Genomic DNA, 17564 nt, shown 5'->3' on the forward strand with positions numbered 1-17564 from the left:
AACTGTTGAACTCAGCATATATTGAATTATATTTTAAATTTTTTTTTCCTTGTTTCTTTGTTGTGTTTATTTTGTAATGTGACTGATATGGAAGTAGGTCTTGCATGAATAATCAATATCAGATTGCTTGTCTTCTTAAAGAAGAAGGAAGGAAGAGAATTTGGGACTCAAGTTCTTTTAAATGAATGTTAAAATATTTTAAATGTGACTGGGGATTATTTATAAAATTACATATATATATATATATATATATATATATATATATATATATATATATATATATATAAAAGATGTTCTTGTGACTGAAAATCTAAGCTGAAATCCTATCTTCTTTAACTGCCTTTCTTCTCTGATTGGAGGATTGAAGTTTGGAGGAATAAATTCCTTCCAAATTAGTGTCCTTTCCAGCTAAACTCTTGATCAGCCACTCTAATTGGTTTGACTCCACAAACATCAAGACCGCATTGTGGGAACCCTCTAGCCTATTTATCTACCAGTCTTTCACCTTCCTTTTCTCTATTTGCATTCATCTATCAGATTATAAATACCCTGAAGGCAAAGCCTACCTTTTCTTATCTGCCTTGCTAGTGCTTAAGTAGTGCCTGACACACAACAGGTGCTTCATAAATGTTTATTAACTTTTTATTGCCTATTGATTCACTTCTAAAAGTGAATGAGGCCCTACTGTTAAAGAGCTTACATTTTATTAAGCCATAAATGTCACTGATGGAAGTAGATAATCATTGTATCTGAAGGTAACTAGCTAAAACCCTTCTCAAAATTTGGTTTGAGACCAACAATTAGACATGTCCCCGGTTTTCTTAAACTGGATATATTAGGAAATTATTCAATTTTTGATGCAATACCATGGTTTAATATGGAATAGAGAAATGGGGAATGACTAAAAGAAATCCCTTTTTCTCCAATCACTGCCCACAAGATAGGAAAAGATAGTGTCCTAAGCTGGGCAGGACAGAGACTCTATAGGACCCCAGATCTATGTGGATCAATAAGAGTCAATGGCTGAAGGTGAGATCACCATGAAGCCTGAAGAATTGTCCAGTAGACAGCGGAATCGGCAGACAAAGCTTCTGTCCAGGAAGGAGGAATTCTCTGGGAGTGGATGCCCAAGCTCATACACGGTAGAGCCGTTGTTCAGAGGGCTCTCATTCTCAGGCAGAGCTACAAGATGAAATGAAGACTGATGAAATAGTGGTTAGGGTGATGCCTTTCACACACACACACACACACACACACACACACACACAAACACACAAAAACACTCATATACACACACACAGGCTGACATTGCTTTGAACCCTTTGAACCTCTTTTTAACCTCTCCTCTGCAGTCTGGCTTTTGACCTCGTCATTCAACTGAAACTGTTCTCTTCAGAGGGACCAATGGTCTCTCTTCATTGTCATCTCTAGTGCCTCTGTTCAGTCCTCATCCTCCTTGACTTTTTCACAGCCCTTAACACTATCAAGCATCATTTTGATGATACTCTTTTCTCTAGGTTTTGTAGCTTGGAATAGGACCACTGCTTCTCCTTCTTAGTCTCCCTTGTTGGAGCTTTCTCCAGGTCATGACATTAATGCTCGTTATCCCCCAAGGTGCTGTCCTAGGTCCTTTTCTCCTTCTTTACCAAAAAAGTCTATTGCTTGGACTGTATATATTTATTCAATTGAAAGAATTACATTGTTTTCAAAAATAAATACTGGATAGAATTTTATAACCACAAATAGATCTCAGGACTCATAAGTCCTGTCAAGTTTCTAGCATTACCCAGAATTGTAAGCATATATACTATTTGTATATATACCAAAAATAAAATGGTCAAGTCAATGCATCAAGAGCATTGCGGTCACAGCACTTACTGAGCAATAGAGAGAATCCAAGACTGAGCTGGATTATGAAACCATTGGCTCTGTTACAATGGTTTTGTTTTACTTTTTTTGGAGAAGGGAAGAGAAGGAAGGAGGAAGAAAAAATAAATACTAATTTCAAGATAATGCAACTGGCTAAATAAAACAAAACTTTTTTTCACAATTTTGTTGGGTAGTAACCTCCAATGAGGTAAATTTACCCAAAGTGGCTCAGCATCAGGGTCATGGGAAGGGAGGGATCTTCGAAAACCTCAAATAAAAGGAGGATTTTCTGTTAATGACAGGATTTGTTGCTTTGTGGAGGAAAGTACAACTGAAACACATGAAGCTTTCTCAATAAAGTCACATAAACTCAAAAGGAGGCCATTGGTCCTTCCACCTTGGACAAATAAGTGGATGAAAAATGATGACTTTCAAGATTGCCCGTACAATAGATGAGTGAATAACTCCACATTGAAGTGTGTCTTGGAGATGGTGAATGAGCTGGACGAGAACAGACCATCACAGGGCACAACGATGGGATCATATCTGGGAAGGACATCAGTTTTGTCCATGATCCTCAGCAGCTTGTGGTCACAGAATCCCAGCTCTAACATAATTATATTGTCCTAAATGCTCTATGGAGGTAGTTAGGTGGTATCACAGACAGAGCATTGCAGCTGGATATAGGAAAACCTGAGTCCAAATCTGGTCTCTGACACTAACTAGCTGTGTGACCCTGGGCAAGTCACTTAATCTCTGTCTGCCTCTGTGTTCTCAGATATAAAATGAGGATATAAGTAGCACCTATGTACCTGTCAGGCTCTTGTGAGAATCAAATGAGAAAATATTTGTGAAGCATTTAGCACAGTGCCTGGGACTGAGTAAATGCTTAAAAATGCTGTTTTACTTCCTTCTCTTCTTCCCTTTCTTCCTTTCTCCCTCTTTCCCTTCCTTCCTTCCTCCCGCTTTCCCTTCCCTCCTTCCACGTGGAAAAATCACAAAGTGCCATGACATCAAAAGAATCAAAATGACAAACAAGTCAAATGACAATAGAAAGACCCCTAAATGGAGGTAACAAAGCCAGGCAGAATGACATGTGTGAGAAGCAAGGCACAAAGAATTCTCAAGGAGGTGTGTGCAGGGGGAAAGGTAATGGGGTCATCTTATGATAATGAGAGACTGTAGGGACAGAAGAGCAAATGAGAGCTCAAAAGCATTAGAATAACAAGTCTAGTGTGTTGTGTAGGTCCATTGGGGACTACTTATGTCAGTTGTATAGGGTTAGACAAAGCAAACATCAGTTTGCAGTTAAGGAAGTGTCTGTATTAATGAAATCATCGTTCTGTATCCCAGAGTTAACAGGGCCTTCGAGACTATCTCGTTTAATTGATGCTGGAACAAGAATCCTCTTTTCAAGATAGCTGAAAAGTGATTGTGTAGCCTGGGCTTGGGGATCTCCGGTGAGAGGGAACCTACCAACACCCCAAGCTTTCATTGCGTGGAGGTTTTCCTGACTTGAAATCTACATCTACTCTCAATTACTTCTACCCATCACTTTTCGTTCTATCCTCTGGGGCTAAAGAAAACAAGATTAATCCCTACTTTCAGGTAACATCCTTTTGAATCCTAGAAGCCAGATCTTATGTCTTCTGAGTCTTCTCTCCTCCAAAGGAGCCCTACCCCAGTCCTCCTAAAGCAAGAGCTTAAAGACCTTTCTCGCCCTGCTCACCCTCCTGTGGACATTCTTCAGCTTACCGATGTCCTCCTTCTAATGTGGCGATCAGAACAAAACAATGCTTCAGATGTGATGAAAACATAGAATGAAAGAAAACTATCACCTCTATCCTTCCTTTTGGCAAATCTTTAAATTCTTTATGAATCCCAGCAAACTAGAACTATTTTTAATGCAGCCAAAGACTCTTAGGACTAGGTTTGGGGGCTGTCATATATACTTGACTCATATTGAATTTATAATCCAGAAAACCCCAAAATCTTTTTTCAGAAACAGATGTTGTTGGCCCTCTTCCACATCTTGTACTTAAGAAGTTGATGTTTTGAACCAAGATGGAAACTTTGTGTTTATCCTCATTAAATTTCCTTTTACTACATAAAGTGTTCTAGCCTATTACTTTTGGCTACAAACTCTACAATCTAATGCATTAACCTGAACTTCCTCACTTGATGTAACCTGCAAATATGAAAAGCATCCTGTCTGTGCCTTTAGCCAAGTCACTGAGGAAAAAAAATCTGTAACAGAATAAAGACCAAGAATCAATCCCTGGGGCGCTCTAGGACATCCTTCTAAGCTGGCATCGAGCCAGTCTTCAATTGGTTTTTGAATTCATCTATTCAAGTACAGAGCAGAGGTTAAGCATCCCTTGACTGGGAAGCTATAAGGTCCAAATTCATCCAAGACGCTGATTTATGTTGCTACCATAAGAAAGCAGAATGGTTTCACGTCTCCCCACATTTACAAAATAATTTCTAAGTAAGCTGATATCTCAGATACTCACAGCTGGAGTCCTGCTCCGCTTCCCTGAATGATGGGGGGTTCAGGGACCAGTGCAGCTGGCAGCGGAACATGGCCCTGTCATCGGTGTGGATCAGCTCAAACACGCTCTGGTAAATGATGTCTGACTGCAAGAATCAAGGCAAAAGTGCTGGCCTCTTGGAGGGGCTTCTTATGTTTTCTGAAGCCAACCCAAGGGACAAGCAAGGGAAACCGCTAGCGAGAGAACTGCAAGGAAGGCATTCTAAAATGGCTTATTTCAAAATGGTTTACTGATGTTTTTTATTTATGTAAAAACTATTTCAACCCTCTCCCCAAAATTATAGACACTTAATGGAAATTCCCTAGTGACAAAAGCAATTAAGGACAAACATTTAATACAATGACCGTGAACTTTTCTGTCCCAGTAGTCTCTATCTCCTTGTGAAAAGGGAGGCAGATTTCTTCTCCAGGAACTCAAGAGAATGGGTGTAAGATTTACTGTTCCCTGACTAATAGTTATGCACTGATATCAAAGAGCTCAGGGATCCTACATCTGTGTTCTTCTCATGTTGCCCCACGTGATTCATCGCCTCTGTCCTCTATGGAGGAAAATGAGTCATTAGGCTTTCAGGAAAGACAAAGGATTGTACATGGGAGTCTATTCTCCCAGGACTTGACGGTACAACAAGTACTTTAACAGGTTTTAGTGGCTCCGACTTGATTTCCTCATAAAATCAAAAATTAACCACCTGTCCTCATAATTAATTTACAGAAGAAATGGAAAGGGAAGAGATAGAGAACAAGAATTCAAAGGAAAAGGCAGTGTCCTGGGCAGGGAGTCCAAAGATAATAATAACAACAACAGCACTTGCTATACATGCCTAGCACTGTGCTAAGGGTATTACAATTATCTTATTCTTACTGTTCTCCCCATTTCATAGATGGAAAACTGAGATAAACAGTGGTTAAATGACTCAGTGTCACATAACTAGTAGCTGGATTTGAACTCGGATCCTGACTTACTGTGTGTGTGTGTGTGTGTGTTTGTGTATAAATCAGGCCAGTTTTGTTTCCCTGAAGTCACTTGAAACATATATCAGAGAAAAGTGACTTTCCCATTGTGAGAGGAAGCTGAGACAACTTTGAAGACTAGCCCTCAGGGAAAGCATCAACAAGGGAGAAAGAGTCAAAAACTGAGCAATAGGAGAATAAAGGGATTAAAAACACTGAAATTACCAAAGGCAAGAGGAAAATGACTCATTTAAAGAACTTGAGCACAAATAGATAAACCAATAGTGTGGATCTTAATAAAAGGGAATATGGCCTCCTCAAATATTTAAGACTATATGGTGTACATTCGACTGTCTGCCATCTAGAGGAGGGAGCGGAGGGAAGGAGGGGGAAATTTGGAACAGAAGGTTTTGCAAGGGTCAGTGTTGAAAAATTACCTATGCAAATATTTTGTAAATAAAAAGCTTTAAGTAAATTAAAATAAATAAATAAATGTTTTTTAAAAAGAAAGACTATATGATGTAAGACAAAGGAAAATGGGTGTGCATATACACATATTTACATATAATATGTATATACAATATATGTCTGTATGTGAGCACACACACATTCATACACACACACAGCTGATGAGGCTGAGCAGCTTATGGCTGGATTGTAATCATAGCAGGATATTCCCAATTGGTTTCAGAGAGAAAGAAGAATTGTGAAAACAAAATATATGTCTCACACAGCAAGATAGATAAATAAACAATAAAAGAATAAGCAGATCTGTCAATAAAAAGTTATTATAATAAAAAGAATAAGCAGAATACAAAAAACTTGACTGTGGTGAAAACTGTTTTCAAATTTAAAAAAAACACAAATTCATAGAATTAAAGACCAATCTGCAAGAAGAAAAGCAAAACCCAGTAATGTTCAAAGAAAACATGATCTCTACACAAGCAAAACAATGATCTCAGAGACAGGATATATAGAGAATGTAAGAATTTTAGCTCTTCCAGAAGAATATGACAAGTTAGTAAACCTGAACACTAGAACAATAATGTAAGAAATGCCATTATTATCATTAAATGCCATCACGCCATTTTCTTCATCGATTGAGCCACCAATTTATATCTTTTTCATCTTTTGTCAGGTATATTGAAACAGCCTCCACTTTCTCTTGGTTTCATCCAAATTATCTGAGCACTCATTCTTAATGTGCTCTGCTAAAGCCTCAAACAGAACTGTACGCCCCTCAGCACTACATCCTGGGCCCTCTTCTGCTCTTCCTCTGTACTACTTGACTCATCTATCTCTTTAGTTTTCCCATATTTGATTACCATCTCTATACTGATGATTCTCAGATCTTATATCCTGCCCCAACTTCTCTGCCCCAACTTCTCCGATCTTGCATTTTCAACTACTTTTCAGACCTCTCAAACATGTATATCTAGTAAATTGCTTACACAAGATGTGTCCAAAACTGAACTCATTAACTTTCTCCCTCACCCCATTACTTCCCTATCATTAGAAAGAGTAATACCATCCTCCTAGTTCTCTAGGTTCACAACCAAAAAGTTATCTTTAGCTCTTCACAATTTCCCACCTCCAATATTCAATATATTGTCAAGTTGTCATTTCAACTTCCAAACAACTTTTGAATACATCCCATTCTCACCTCTGACACTGTCAGTTCTCGAGTGCTAATCTTTTATTAATCCATGCAATAAATAGCCTGCTAATAAGTCTATCTCAAGTTTCTCCCCATTTCTATGCATCCTCCATTCAAGAGCTCAAAGAAGTGATTTTTCTAAAACTCAGGTCCAGTCATATAATCTATCCTTCACCTTCCCTATTTAATTATCTCCAGTGGTTCTCTATTGCCTCCAAGATCAAATAAAAAAATTTGTTTGGCATTCAAAGTCCTTCATAACTTAGCCCTTTCCTACTTTTACAGTCTTTTTATACTTTACTCCTTAATAACTCTGATCCAGTGACATGGATTTATTACATAAACAAGACACTCTATCTCTTGGTTTGGGGCATTTTCTCTAAACATCTTTCCATGCCTGGGATGGTGCCCCTCCTCATCACCTACTATTTCCCTGGCTTCCTTCAAGACCTTACTAAGAGCTTATCTCTTACAGGAAGCCTTTCCAAACCTGTCTTGATTCTAGGGCCTTGACCTTTTAATTATTTCCAATATATCCTGAATATAATTTATTTGTATGTATTTATTTACATGTTGATCTCCCCCCCCCACTAAATCATATACTTCATGAGTGCAGAAATTGTCTTTGATCTTTTTTTTGTATCCCCAGTGCTTAGCACCATGCCTGGAACATAGTAGGCATTAAAATGTTAATTAATTGATTGATGTATTAATCAGTCCCTCTGATTCAAATACATCCCCTGTTAATTCCTTCCTCTGCACAATGCTAAATGAATATCCCCAATGCCAGATCTGACCATGTTATTCCTCAGCTCAAGAAGATTCAATAGCCTAGGATGAAATGTTTCTAGGATAAAATACAAACTCTCCTATTAGTCATCCAAAGGCCTTCACAATCTCATTTCAACATATCTTTTTGGAATGATTTGCCTTCGTTGACGTGCACACTACATGTCATTCAAACCACTGGCTTAATTTTTCTGTACATGCTATTTTATCTTTTGTACTTCTTCATCTTTAACTCTTGGAATCTTTAGTTCTCTCCAGTCTTTACCATAGCATCACCTCCTAATTTTTCTACTCATTGATGGCCCTCCCCAATTACTTTCTTTACATTTTGTACACATGATGTATCCCCCAGTGGACTTGAACTTTTTTGAGGCAAGAACTGCCTTGACTTTTGCCTTCTTAATCCCAGCACCTAGTACTATGTATGGCATATATTAGATACTTGTTCACAATCTGTGAACTAAACTGCTACCAAATTTAATTGTTGCCACGTCTGAAAGGCACTTTGTAAACTTTATAGATACAGATACAAATGTTTAGTTGTGTTACTATTATCATGGTTGCAATTTTCATTTTTATTTGGTTCTCATCTTTTTTAATGCGATTCAGACAAAAATGGTAAAAAATCAAGTCACTATCCTGCTATTACTTTGTTTCAATCTTTAATATTCCATGGACTTACTGCTAGATGGACAAAATGGCTGCTTTTCATAAAAGAATGAGAATATCAGGATATAAGCTTATTCTCAACAGAATAACAATAATATCCATAAGACAACTCAAGGAGCACATAAGACATTGGGTATGTACATATTTCAGTGCCTTAGAGTGCTTCCACTGAGCCTCAATATTTTGACTGATTCTCATCCCAAATAGTTTGGAAGCTTAAAATATTTGCTATGACAGTATCTATTAACATGTTGCTCTTTAATTTTTGAAAGGGTTATGTTCAGGCAGTTCTGAATAGCAATTCTGTCTTCAGTGATGTCCCAGTTCTAGTTTGGTTTATTATTTGAATTCCCAAGAATGATGGAAATTTGTATCGCATAGGAACTTGTCACTCTCTAGTTTACAGAATATAGTGATCATCTGGTGTAGAATTCTGAACACCTAAAAACGTCCTTCTTGCTAGCCGCTCACTATTTCTGCATTTCACAGTTTTCTAGCACATCACTGCAAGCTCTTCATTGATCAGTCAGTCAGGGACTATTTATGGAAAGTCCTCTACAATTTCTAATTGCTTAGATCCTCAATTTCTCTCACAAACAACTCGACTTCTATAAACAAATCTTCACGCTACAGTAATTTGTGCCATGATTCTGGGTTAATGGACTTTGGGCTGATTTCTAGTGAATGTCACCCACTGAGAGCCATTCCATGGGCTTCACCTAACTTCCATTTGAGAAATACAATGGCACAAAAATATGCTGTTGTTATTTATTACTGCTTTGTGAAGTAAGGTCTCTGTTCCAAAATTTCCAACTTTTTTATCCTGTTTCCTGAGAACATTTGCCAGTCTTCTTCCTCCTTTTTGATGAAGAAGCACTAATCTAGGTGTCTTGAGGTTGACAGTTTTGTCAACATTAAGTTTGACTGGATCCACTGTCAGCTATTTTATTGTGTCAAAGGTAAACATGAAGACAATACCATCACCAGCATCATTTTTGCATTCTCATCTTTATGTTTGAAAAAGTTCAGAGGCAAGCAGTCCTGGGCCAAATTATAGCTCTATTGGTTTTACTCTTTAGTGAGTGGCAAACTATTGTACAGGTGAATGAGATAACTGATTTTTGTAAGTGAACGACAATATCATACTAATACTAATTATAATTAGCAGGCTCTCCTCTAGATTCCCTAAAATTGTCTTGTGGACAGCTGCAGCAGCAAACAGGATGACATGTCCCTATATGCTATTTATTTATTTTAACTAATAGATCGGCATCTTTTTAGGGTATTTCATTCCACAGAATTTAGATATGAAGACAATTTAATATCATTATTTCTCTTAATACCATTCTTTAAAATGTTCCATCAGTGTTCCATCCACGTGATCAAGGATGATCATTTTGTCAGTAATGATTCTTGGGGTCTAGAACCATATACATTGTTTTACTTATTGGAGTAATATTTGGTAAACTAATAATCTTATTGGAGATATTTAGTAACTTGTATATGTAGTATAATGATTTGTCATCTGTTTATTAATGAAGAATAATGAGTTCCAGTTGTCTAATTTTGGTCCTAATGATAAGGGAGATTCTGAAGCTCAGCTGTTTGAAAGCTGCCTAGTAGAAGAGGATACATACTCTGGAATGGGATCCACGAGCATCAGAAGGACATCTCATTCCTAGGTCTCAATAAGTTTGCTCTTCCAACATGGTTGAAAACAAAGAACTAATGCAAAGATTGCTGTCATTTTCTAGTGTCCGCTAGTAGTGGTATATGGCTACAAAATATTCACACGGGGAAAAATGGGCCAAATCCTGGAATTCAAATGGATGCAACCAAGACCTGAAACTCGATAAAACACAAGGATCCAGTGGTCAGGAAATAGTAGAGGGATCCCACCCCCAATAGCCAGGGAGAAGCATAGGGATTGTTTGCAAAATATCATGATCCAGAGCTGAAAGACTATTTGTCCAACCCCTCATTTTGCAGATGGATTTCAGGGTGAGCTGATTGTTTTCAGTTTCCTCATCTATAAATAATAATTAATTATAATATAATTTGGAAAATGCTTTATGGATATCTATCATTTACATATTTAATTATATGTTGCAATAAGTTGTCTTGTAGTTCCTTCCCAGCCCCATGTAAAATCTATGTATTCCTAGGCAAATAGCATCACTTCATTTCCCCATATGTAAAAAGAAAGGGTTTAATAATCTTTATGGTCCCTTCTGGTTCTAGCTGTAGGGTGCTATAAGCCTCTTCCAATGCTCTTTTCATATTAAGTTAAATTTTAATAAGGGGGGGAAACTCAAAAGGTAACCACAACTGACCTGATGAAATCCCAGGTAGTCCTGAACAGTAGGTGAGACATAGAAGATATATCCATCGGCAGTGACTGCAATGAAAAATCCATGGAGAGCCTGGGTGGGGAATGGGGAAGGAAAAGCGACAGAGAGACAGAGACAGAGATACACAGAGAGACACCACAGAGATACACACACACATACACAGAGGGACAGTGACAAAGAGAAATAGAGACAGAAAGAGAGACAGAGAGACAGAGAGACAGAAATAAAGTGACAGAGACAGAAATACAGAAAGACACAAAGACAGAGATAGAGACATAGAGAGAAAAAGAGAGAGAGAAGGAAAAGGGAAGGGAGGAGAAGAGAAGAGAAGAGAGAGAAAAGAACATTAATCACAGCCACTGACCATCATTACCAAAATCTATTCACCATCATTTCATCATCATTACCCAGAATCAATCCTGTGCCAAAGTCTAATTTCAGGGTCAGGTAGAATTTCTGCTAGAGCCTTACTAAGTCAAGGAATCTCACAGACCTTGGGCTGTTGAACCTGACCTTTGCTTAGAGCAAATCAGATAATGGTGGCTTATGACAATTCAATCTGACAAGCATTTATTAAGCACCTACTGTGTGCCAGGCACTCTGAATTATTATCTTTCAAAGTTGATTATCTTTACCATATGTTGTTATTATTACATTCTTTCTCCTAGCTCTTCTCATTCCACTTTGAATCAGTTCATATCAGTCTCCCCAAGATTTTGATTTGAAATCATGTCCATCATTTCTCATAACACGAGGGTATTCCATTGCATTCATGCATCCTAACTTACTCATTCCTCAATTTATTTTTGAATTCTTTGATATCATAAAAAAGGCTGTTACAAACATTTTTATGGATTCTTTCCCTCTCTTTAATTTCCTTGGGGCACAGACAGCAGCAATATAGCTGGGTCAAGGAATATGCATAATTCAGTTGGAAAAGATGTGGTTTAGTGGACTCCAAACTGCATCTGCCTGCAGTATTCTGGAGCAGCCCAAAGTGTTGCTGTACCCCTTTCAGGTGCATTAAGGGACATTGTATCTGGGAATCATTTGGCCCTCCTCTGCACATGTCTGCCACTGGGCTCAGTTCTTCTCGGTGACACATTTTAAGAAGGACAAGAAGACATTTGAGGCATCCAAAGGAGACTCAGCAGGACAACACAAATTATGCCCCATGGTGATCAGCTAAAGGAAGTAGAGATATTTAGCCTGGAGGAGAGAAGGCTCAGGAAGACGTTGGCTGAAAGTAGTAGGACTGAAAGGGACCTTGAAGACTTCTTCACTTTAAAGATGATGCTGTCTTCAAATACTGGAAGGGTCTTCACGTGAAGAGGCAGATTTGTTCCATTTGTTCCATCCCCAGTGGGCAGAAACTCAAGCAAGGGGAAGAAGCTGTACAGAGGCCTATTTTAGGCTCTTCTAATAGGAAAACCTTCCCATCGAGGAGAACTATCCCAGAATGCAAGGCTTGCCAGGAGAGGTGGCTGGTCCCCTCTTTGGACTACTTCCAGAATAATCACGTCAGAGAACCAGAGAGGAGACTTTCATTCAGATGGATGTTGGACTAGACGACCTTTGCAGCCATCATTCCTTCTGGGATCTCATGATCCTTGGATACTGAAGTAAGTACCTTTGCCCCAATTCATTAAGGCCCCAAGATACCTACCTAGTGAGACATTAAAGATAAAACATCTTATCACCGCTTCTTGGGATTGCATATTAACTTGGTCAGACATTCAAAACTGCTCAGTGAGACTGTGTCACAAGGGAGATATTTCACTGACTTCCTGATCCTTTCTAGGGGATAAATTGGAGGTTCCTGCAGACCAGGGAATAAACAAACAACTAGGCTACGGGTTCACAACAGAGGCAGAGGACTTGGGGAATCTTTGGTGGTCATGGTTTTTCCGGGAGATTCAGAGAAAGGTGAATAGAATGGCAGAGTTTTACAGGAGAATTCCGGAAGTGCTGCCACAGGCCTGCACAAGAACTCTGTGTACTTTTGTGGGCTGTGCCCCGGCACCTACAGCAGGGACAGGGGAGGGACTCAGCCACTGTAGACAGACACACTGCTCCGGGCTGAACCAAATCACAGCTCATCACTTTTTAACTAGTTACCAGATGTTCTAGGCCACCTTGTCCAAGGTGTGGGCACTTACTTGCACATTCCTACACAAGGACAAAAGGGAAAGTGCCCAGGGGCTCGGCACTACTGTGGCCAGGCCCCTGAATGGATCTGGAGTCCCCCCTGGCCACTACTTGCTCCTGGAGACTCTCCCTAGTGATGTGTGAGTGTGTGTGTGTGAGAGTATATATGTGTTATAAATATACATGTTTGAGTGTGTGTGTGAGTGTGAGCGTGAGCTGCCATCGATAAAATGACTTTGAAACTGCTTTAACCCTGTTATAGCCAAGGATTTGTTCAACACCTATTAGGATCCAAGTATCGGTGACACAAAAGTGAAAATGGAACAGCCACATCCTCAAGGAGCTTATTGGGAGAAAAATAATGTGTGTATCTACAGCCATATGCATACATATATACTTTTACAGTAATACATCATAATTATATATTATTATAATATAACATTTATACAATTTACATGTATGTAATACTTAATGTGTAATTTGTTGATTATAAATAATACAATATCAACATATATGCCCAGTTTAAGTATGAGGGAAACACATGTATGCATATACCTTCAAAGGCACATGCTTGTTGCACACCTTCTCCAGCATCATTAACTAAAGAAAAGAATGGCTAAAACTCTCCCAACATGGAGGCAGCATCCTGACCCTCCCGGAGCTTACAGTCTACCTCCAGAGAAAGGACTGACAGTGCAAGAACCAGAATATTAATTACTGCATTTGTGGTGACTCCATCCCAAGATTAGTCCAGTGAAAGGACCTGGACCGTTCCCCCCCACCCCAGTGTCCTCCTGGGCACTGAGAGATAGATGCATCTGCTCCCATCAGAACCAGCTGACAGAGCAGCAGGAGGTCCTCAGGAGGTCCTACAAGCTACTGAGGCAGGAAGCTGGGCTAGCATTCCCATGTTCCACTGCTCACAATGGTGTGGAGGCCAGAAGCATCCTGGACTCCCTCCATCTTAGATCCAATCAGTTACCAAGTCCTGCCCATTTTAATTTCCCATCTCTCCCCTTGCATTTACTTCCACTGCCCTTTCTCCCCCTCTTTCAGACCCTCAGCACCTCTCTCCTGGACAATTCTAGCAGCCTCCTATTTGGTCTCTGCTTCCTGTGTCTCTCCACTCCTTCCCCAACAGCCATCAACATCAGTCTCCTAAGGAATAGATGTGGTCCCTCCCCTGCTCCCTAGTCACTATCTCTTGGTTCCCAGGAAAGCACAAACTGGGCAGCATGGGATCAAACACCCTCAAATTTGGATCTCTCCTACTTCCCCCCCATCCCACCTTAAATTCCATAACCCCACGTCCCACTCAGGGATGATCCATGCCAACAGTCCGAAGAGGCCCCAAACTCATCATGACCCCTCCCACTTCCCCACGTTCACATGGCCCAGGTCCTCATTTCCACCCATCCAAAGCTTTCTCTGTTTTTCTGCCATCCCTCAGGGCCAGCCCTCTCTGGAGTCTTCCCTGATTTCCCCAGCAGACACGGTCTCTGCCTCTGGACATTTTACGGGCTTCCTTTCCCTGAATCTCTCTCCTCTGACTTACCTGAGCCTGGGGGACATTTATCTGTGTCCAGGCCGTGCTCTGCCCCAGCAGGGTGTTGGCTCTTCCAGGGGAAGGATTGATTTTCAGCCTTGTCTTTGTACCCCCAGGCTTAGCCCGGAGCCTGACACCAAAAGGCAAGGACCCTGTGTGTTGAACTGAATTGAATCTCTTCAAAAATCCTTTACCGAAGTATCCTCCTGAGACCGACTGCTGAGCAGATCGTTTGGGGAGTTTTTAAGCCATCACACCCAGGCCAATGACTTGCAGAGAGTGAGCAGATCCGCAGCCTCAGCTTTCGGCTTAGGGACACCCAAAGCACCAAGGGCCAACTTGGGTCCCACCAGGGGCTGTGACCCACAAAGGTCCTCTGGCTCTCTTTTCCTCTAGAGGCTGCCAAATAAAAGGAGGCAACCATGGGGTGGCCCAAGGCACTAGCTGGGCCAGACCCTAAGCCAGAGCCTCTTGTAGCTGTTTCTAGCTCTGCCCGATTCTATTTAGTAGCTTTTCCATGTACTCTGTGGCCCTGAGGATGGAAGGAGGGAGCAGGAGGGCATGACAATCTACGTGCTCTCCCAACTCTATTTCAGATTTACCATTCCTGCTGTCTATTGTGTCTATTATATCCCTTATGTTTTTCTGCAACCCCTTCCCCTAAATAAATCTACCTTTTATCAAAGAGAATGGCCAATGAGACTCTGTCATATGTTTATTTTGAACCAGGTATTGCCATCGCATCATATCACTGCCCCTAGCTGATGTTGGAGAAAAGTCTGTGGGAACCAGGACCCACGCAGTTGGGCAGTAACAGTAGGGGGGAAATCAGTACGATGAAAATGGTGGTGGTGACTTCAGTGGCCAATTAAAAAAATGGGATCTGATCTTTCTTTTTTCATCTGTAAAAAGAAGTGGGTGGACAAGGGGACCACTAAGATTCTGTCCAGCTCAAATAATCCACCATGGTCTCATTTTCAAAGCGATGACAGCTAACTGGCCAGTCCAGTTGGAGAAGGGCCATTCACATGTGTGAGAGACAGACGGATTAACAGAAATGCTAAGTTGAGAGCAGTTTTTAAATGGAAAAAGTGTCCCTCAGAGGCAACCGATGACTTAGTGGGACCATCTCTGGCAACAGAGCCCATGAGTTAAGAAACCAGTTTGTAGGAGGAGAGGCAACTGCCAAGTCCTCGAAAGAGAGAGCTTGTTGAAGTGGCACAGGCCGCAGAGATTCAAAACCGTCCTGATGGAATAAGTGGGAGGCGGCGAGCTGGCCTCGGGGTGGAGATAACTGAAACCCCCAAGCCCCAAGGCAACAAGAAGAGAGTGGATTTAGGTGACAGTGTCAGCCAAAGCCTAATGGGATCCAGGTGGCTTCATGAGTCCCACCAGGGAATCAGGCACCAGAAGGCCCTCACTCCTAAGCTGGTGGTGGCCACACAGCAGCTGGGAGGCAGAAGGCGAGCAGGCCTTCAAAGAGGGAGGCTAAACACAAGCTTCTGAGATGTAGCTGGAGTCAAGGAGGGCTCTCCAGTCTTACCCTGCCATCCCTGGATGAACTACAGGAAGTCATCTTCAAAGTGCAGTTGGCAAATGACATTAGGATATTCAGGTCCCACGTTCCCGCTGCTCCAAGCTTATTTATTGTCTCTACATTTGGCTGATGGTAAAAACAGGTTCTTGATATTTCCAGGAATCAAACTCGAGTCTAAACTCTCTTCTCTCCCCTTTTATAAAACTGGGCCGTTTGCCTTTCTACAAGTCTGCTGGGCCCCTGCTAGTCCCCCACGTATTTTCAAGACTCCTAACCACAATTTTACACAGACAGCACTGAGTCCCAGAAACATCAAGTGACTTATGCACCATCACACAGAGGCAGATGAAGAAGCCTGAGCCCCATCTTCTGAATCCAAGTCTGGAACTCTTTCCAAATGATCTCCTTGCCCCTCTTAAGGGGCAGGAGAAGCATCTTGTCCAAGGTTGCCCGGACCTGTGGCACTTTGGGATTGCAATCATTGTTGGGATGGCTTTTCTGGGTCTCAATTAGGCTCCATAATATTCCCGTGAGAGAGGAGGCATGGGTATTGTTAAATCCATTTTATAAATGGACTGAGACTGAGTTATAAAAACTGAGACTGAGAGATCAAGGACATCTCTCACAGTTGTGCAACTTAGAAACGTCAGAGGCAAGATTGGAATCCAGATCTTCATGACTCTGTCCAGCATTCCCAGCCAGAGAGGAGCTAAGAAGGAAGAGTTTTTAAGAGGGAAATGTTCATGGGAAACCACCACTCCCAGCATTTGCAAAATAATGTTGGTAAGCTCTAAAGTGATTGTAGTTTTCTTTTTTTTAATCCAGTTTACTGAGTGAAAGAAGTTAGAACTAAGGCCGAAAGCTGTGAGGAAGGCTAATTATAGTTTTCCCTAAAGTATTTTCTAATGTTAAAGCAGTCTACCGAGAGAAGACTTGATATTTGGCATGGGTTGCCATGTAAGGCAGTGAGCTCTTTTATCACTTAAAGTTTGTAAGTAGAAACTGCAATACTCTTGCCTCTAAAGTCCTTTCCATCTCTGAAGGTTTGGACTCTATAAATCATCGAATCACAGAAGCTTTGATTTCATGAAATAAGGACCTGATTATAATTCACTTAAGTAATAGGGCCATGATCAATATAAGTCTTTCACCAGACTGACACATACTACCACAGACTAGCAGATCCCAATCCCATCTCGATTGGGATGGATTACAAGCCAAATTTTCCCCACGTCTTGAATATTCCCTTCCCGCTTAATTTCCCCGCTGCTAAATAATTGTTAGCGTCATATCCAGCCAGAGAATCCTTGTTGATGTCTCCTGATCTTGGCATCCCCTCCCCTGCCTCCATGGCTTTGCAGAGGCTGCCTTCCATGGCTGGGTCACAACTCCTTTTCTTCAAGACTCATGCAAGAAGAGAAGTCTTCCCTAAACCTCCCTGATGTCTATGCTGTCTCTCTGGTCAAATTACTTAATATTTACTTCTCTGCTAGTCA

The 17564-nt window shown here is 40.8% G+C and overlaps 1 protein-coding gene across 1 annotated transcript in view; it reads right to left on the minus strand.

Annotated features, from left to right (window-relative positions):
* The window catches only part of LOC100916736, a 71594-nt gene that overhangs the window by 12369 nt on the left and 41661 nt on the right, over nucleotides 1–17564 (minus strand). The window contains exons 4-6 of the mRNA XM_031968261.1: nucleotides 10820–10909; nucleotides 4383–4506; nucleotides 1040–1182 (exon numbers count right to left, since the gene is read on the minus strand). Of these exons, the coding sequence (XP_031824121.1) occupies nucleotides 1040–1182; nucleotides 4383–4506; nucleotides 10820–10909 (357 nt within the window). The remainder of the gene's footprint in view (nucleotides 1–1039; nucleotides 1183–4382; nucleotides 4507–10819; nucleotides 10910–17564) is intronic.

The sequence above is a fragment of the Sarcophilus harrisii genome, chromosome 4 (assembly GCF_902635505.1).
Source record: "Sarcophilus harrisii chromosome 4, mSarHar1.11, whole genome shotgun sequence".
In the NCBI taxonomy this organism is placed as follows: Eukaryota; Metazoa; Chordata; class Mammalia; order Dasyuromorphia; family Dasyuridae; genus Sarcophilus; species Sarcophilus harrisii.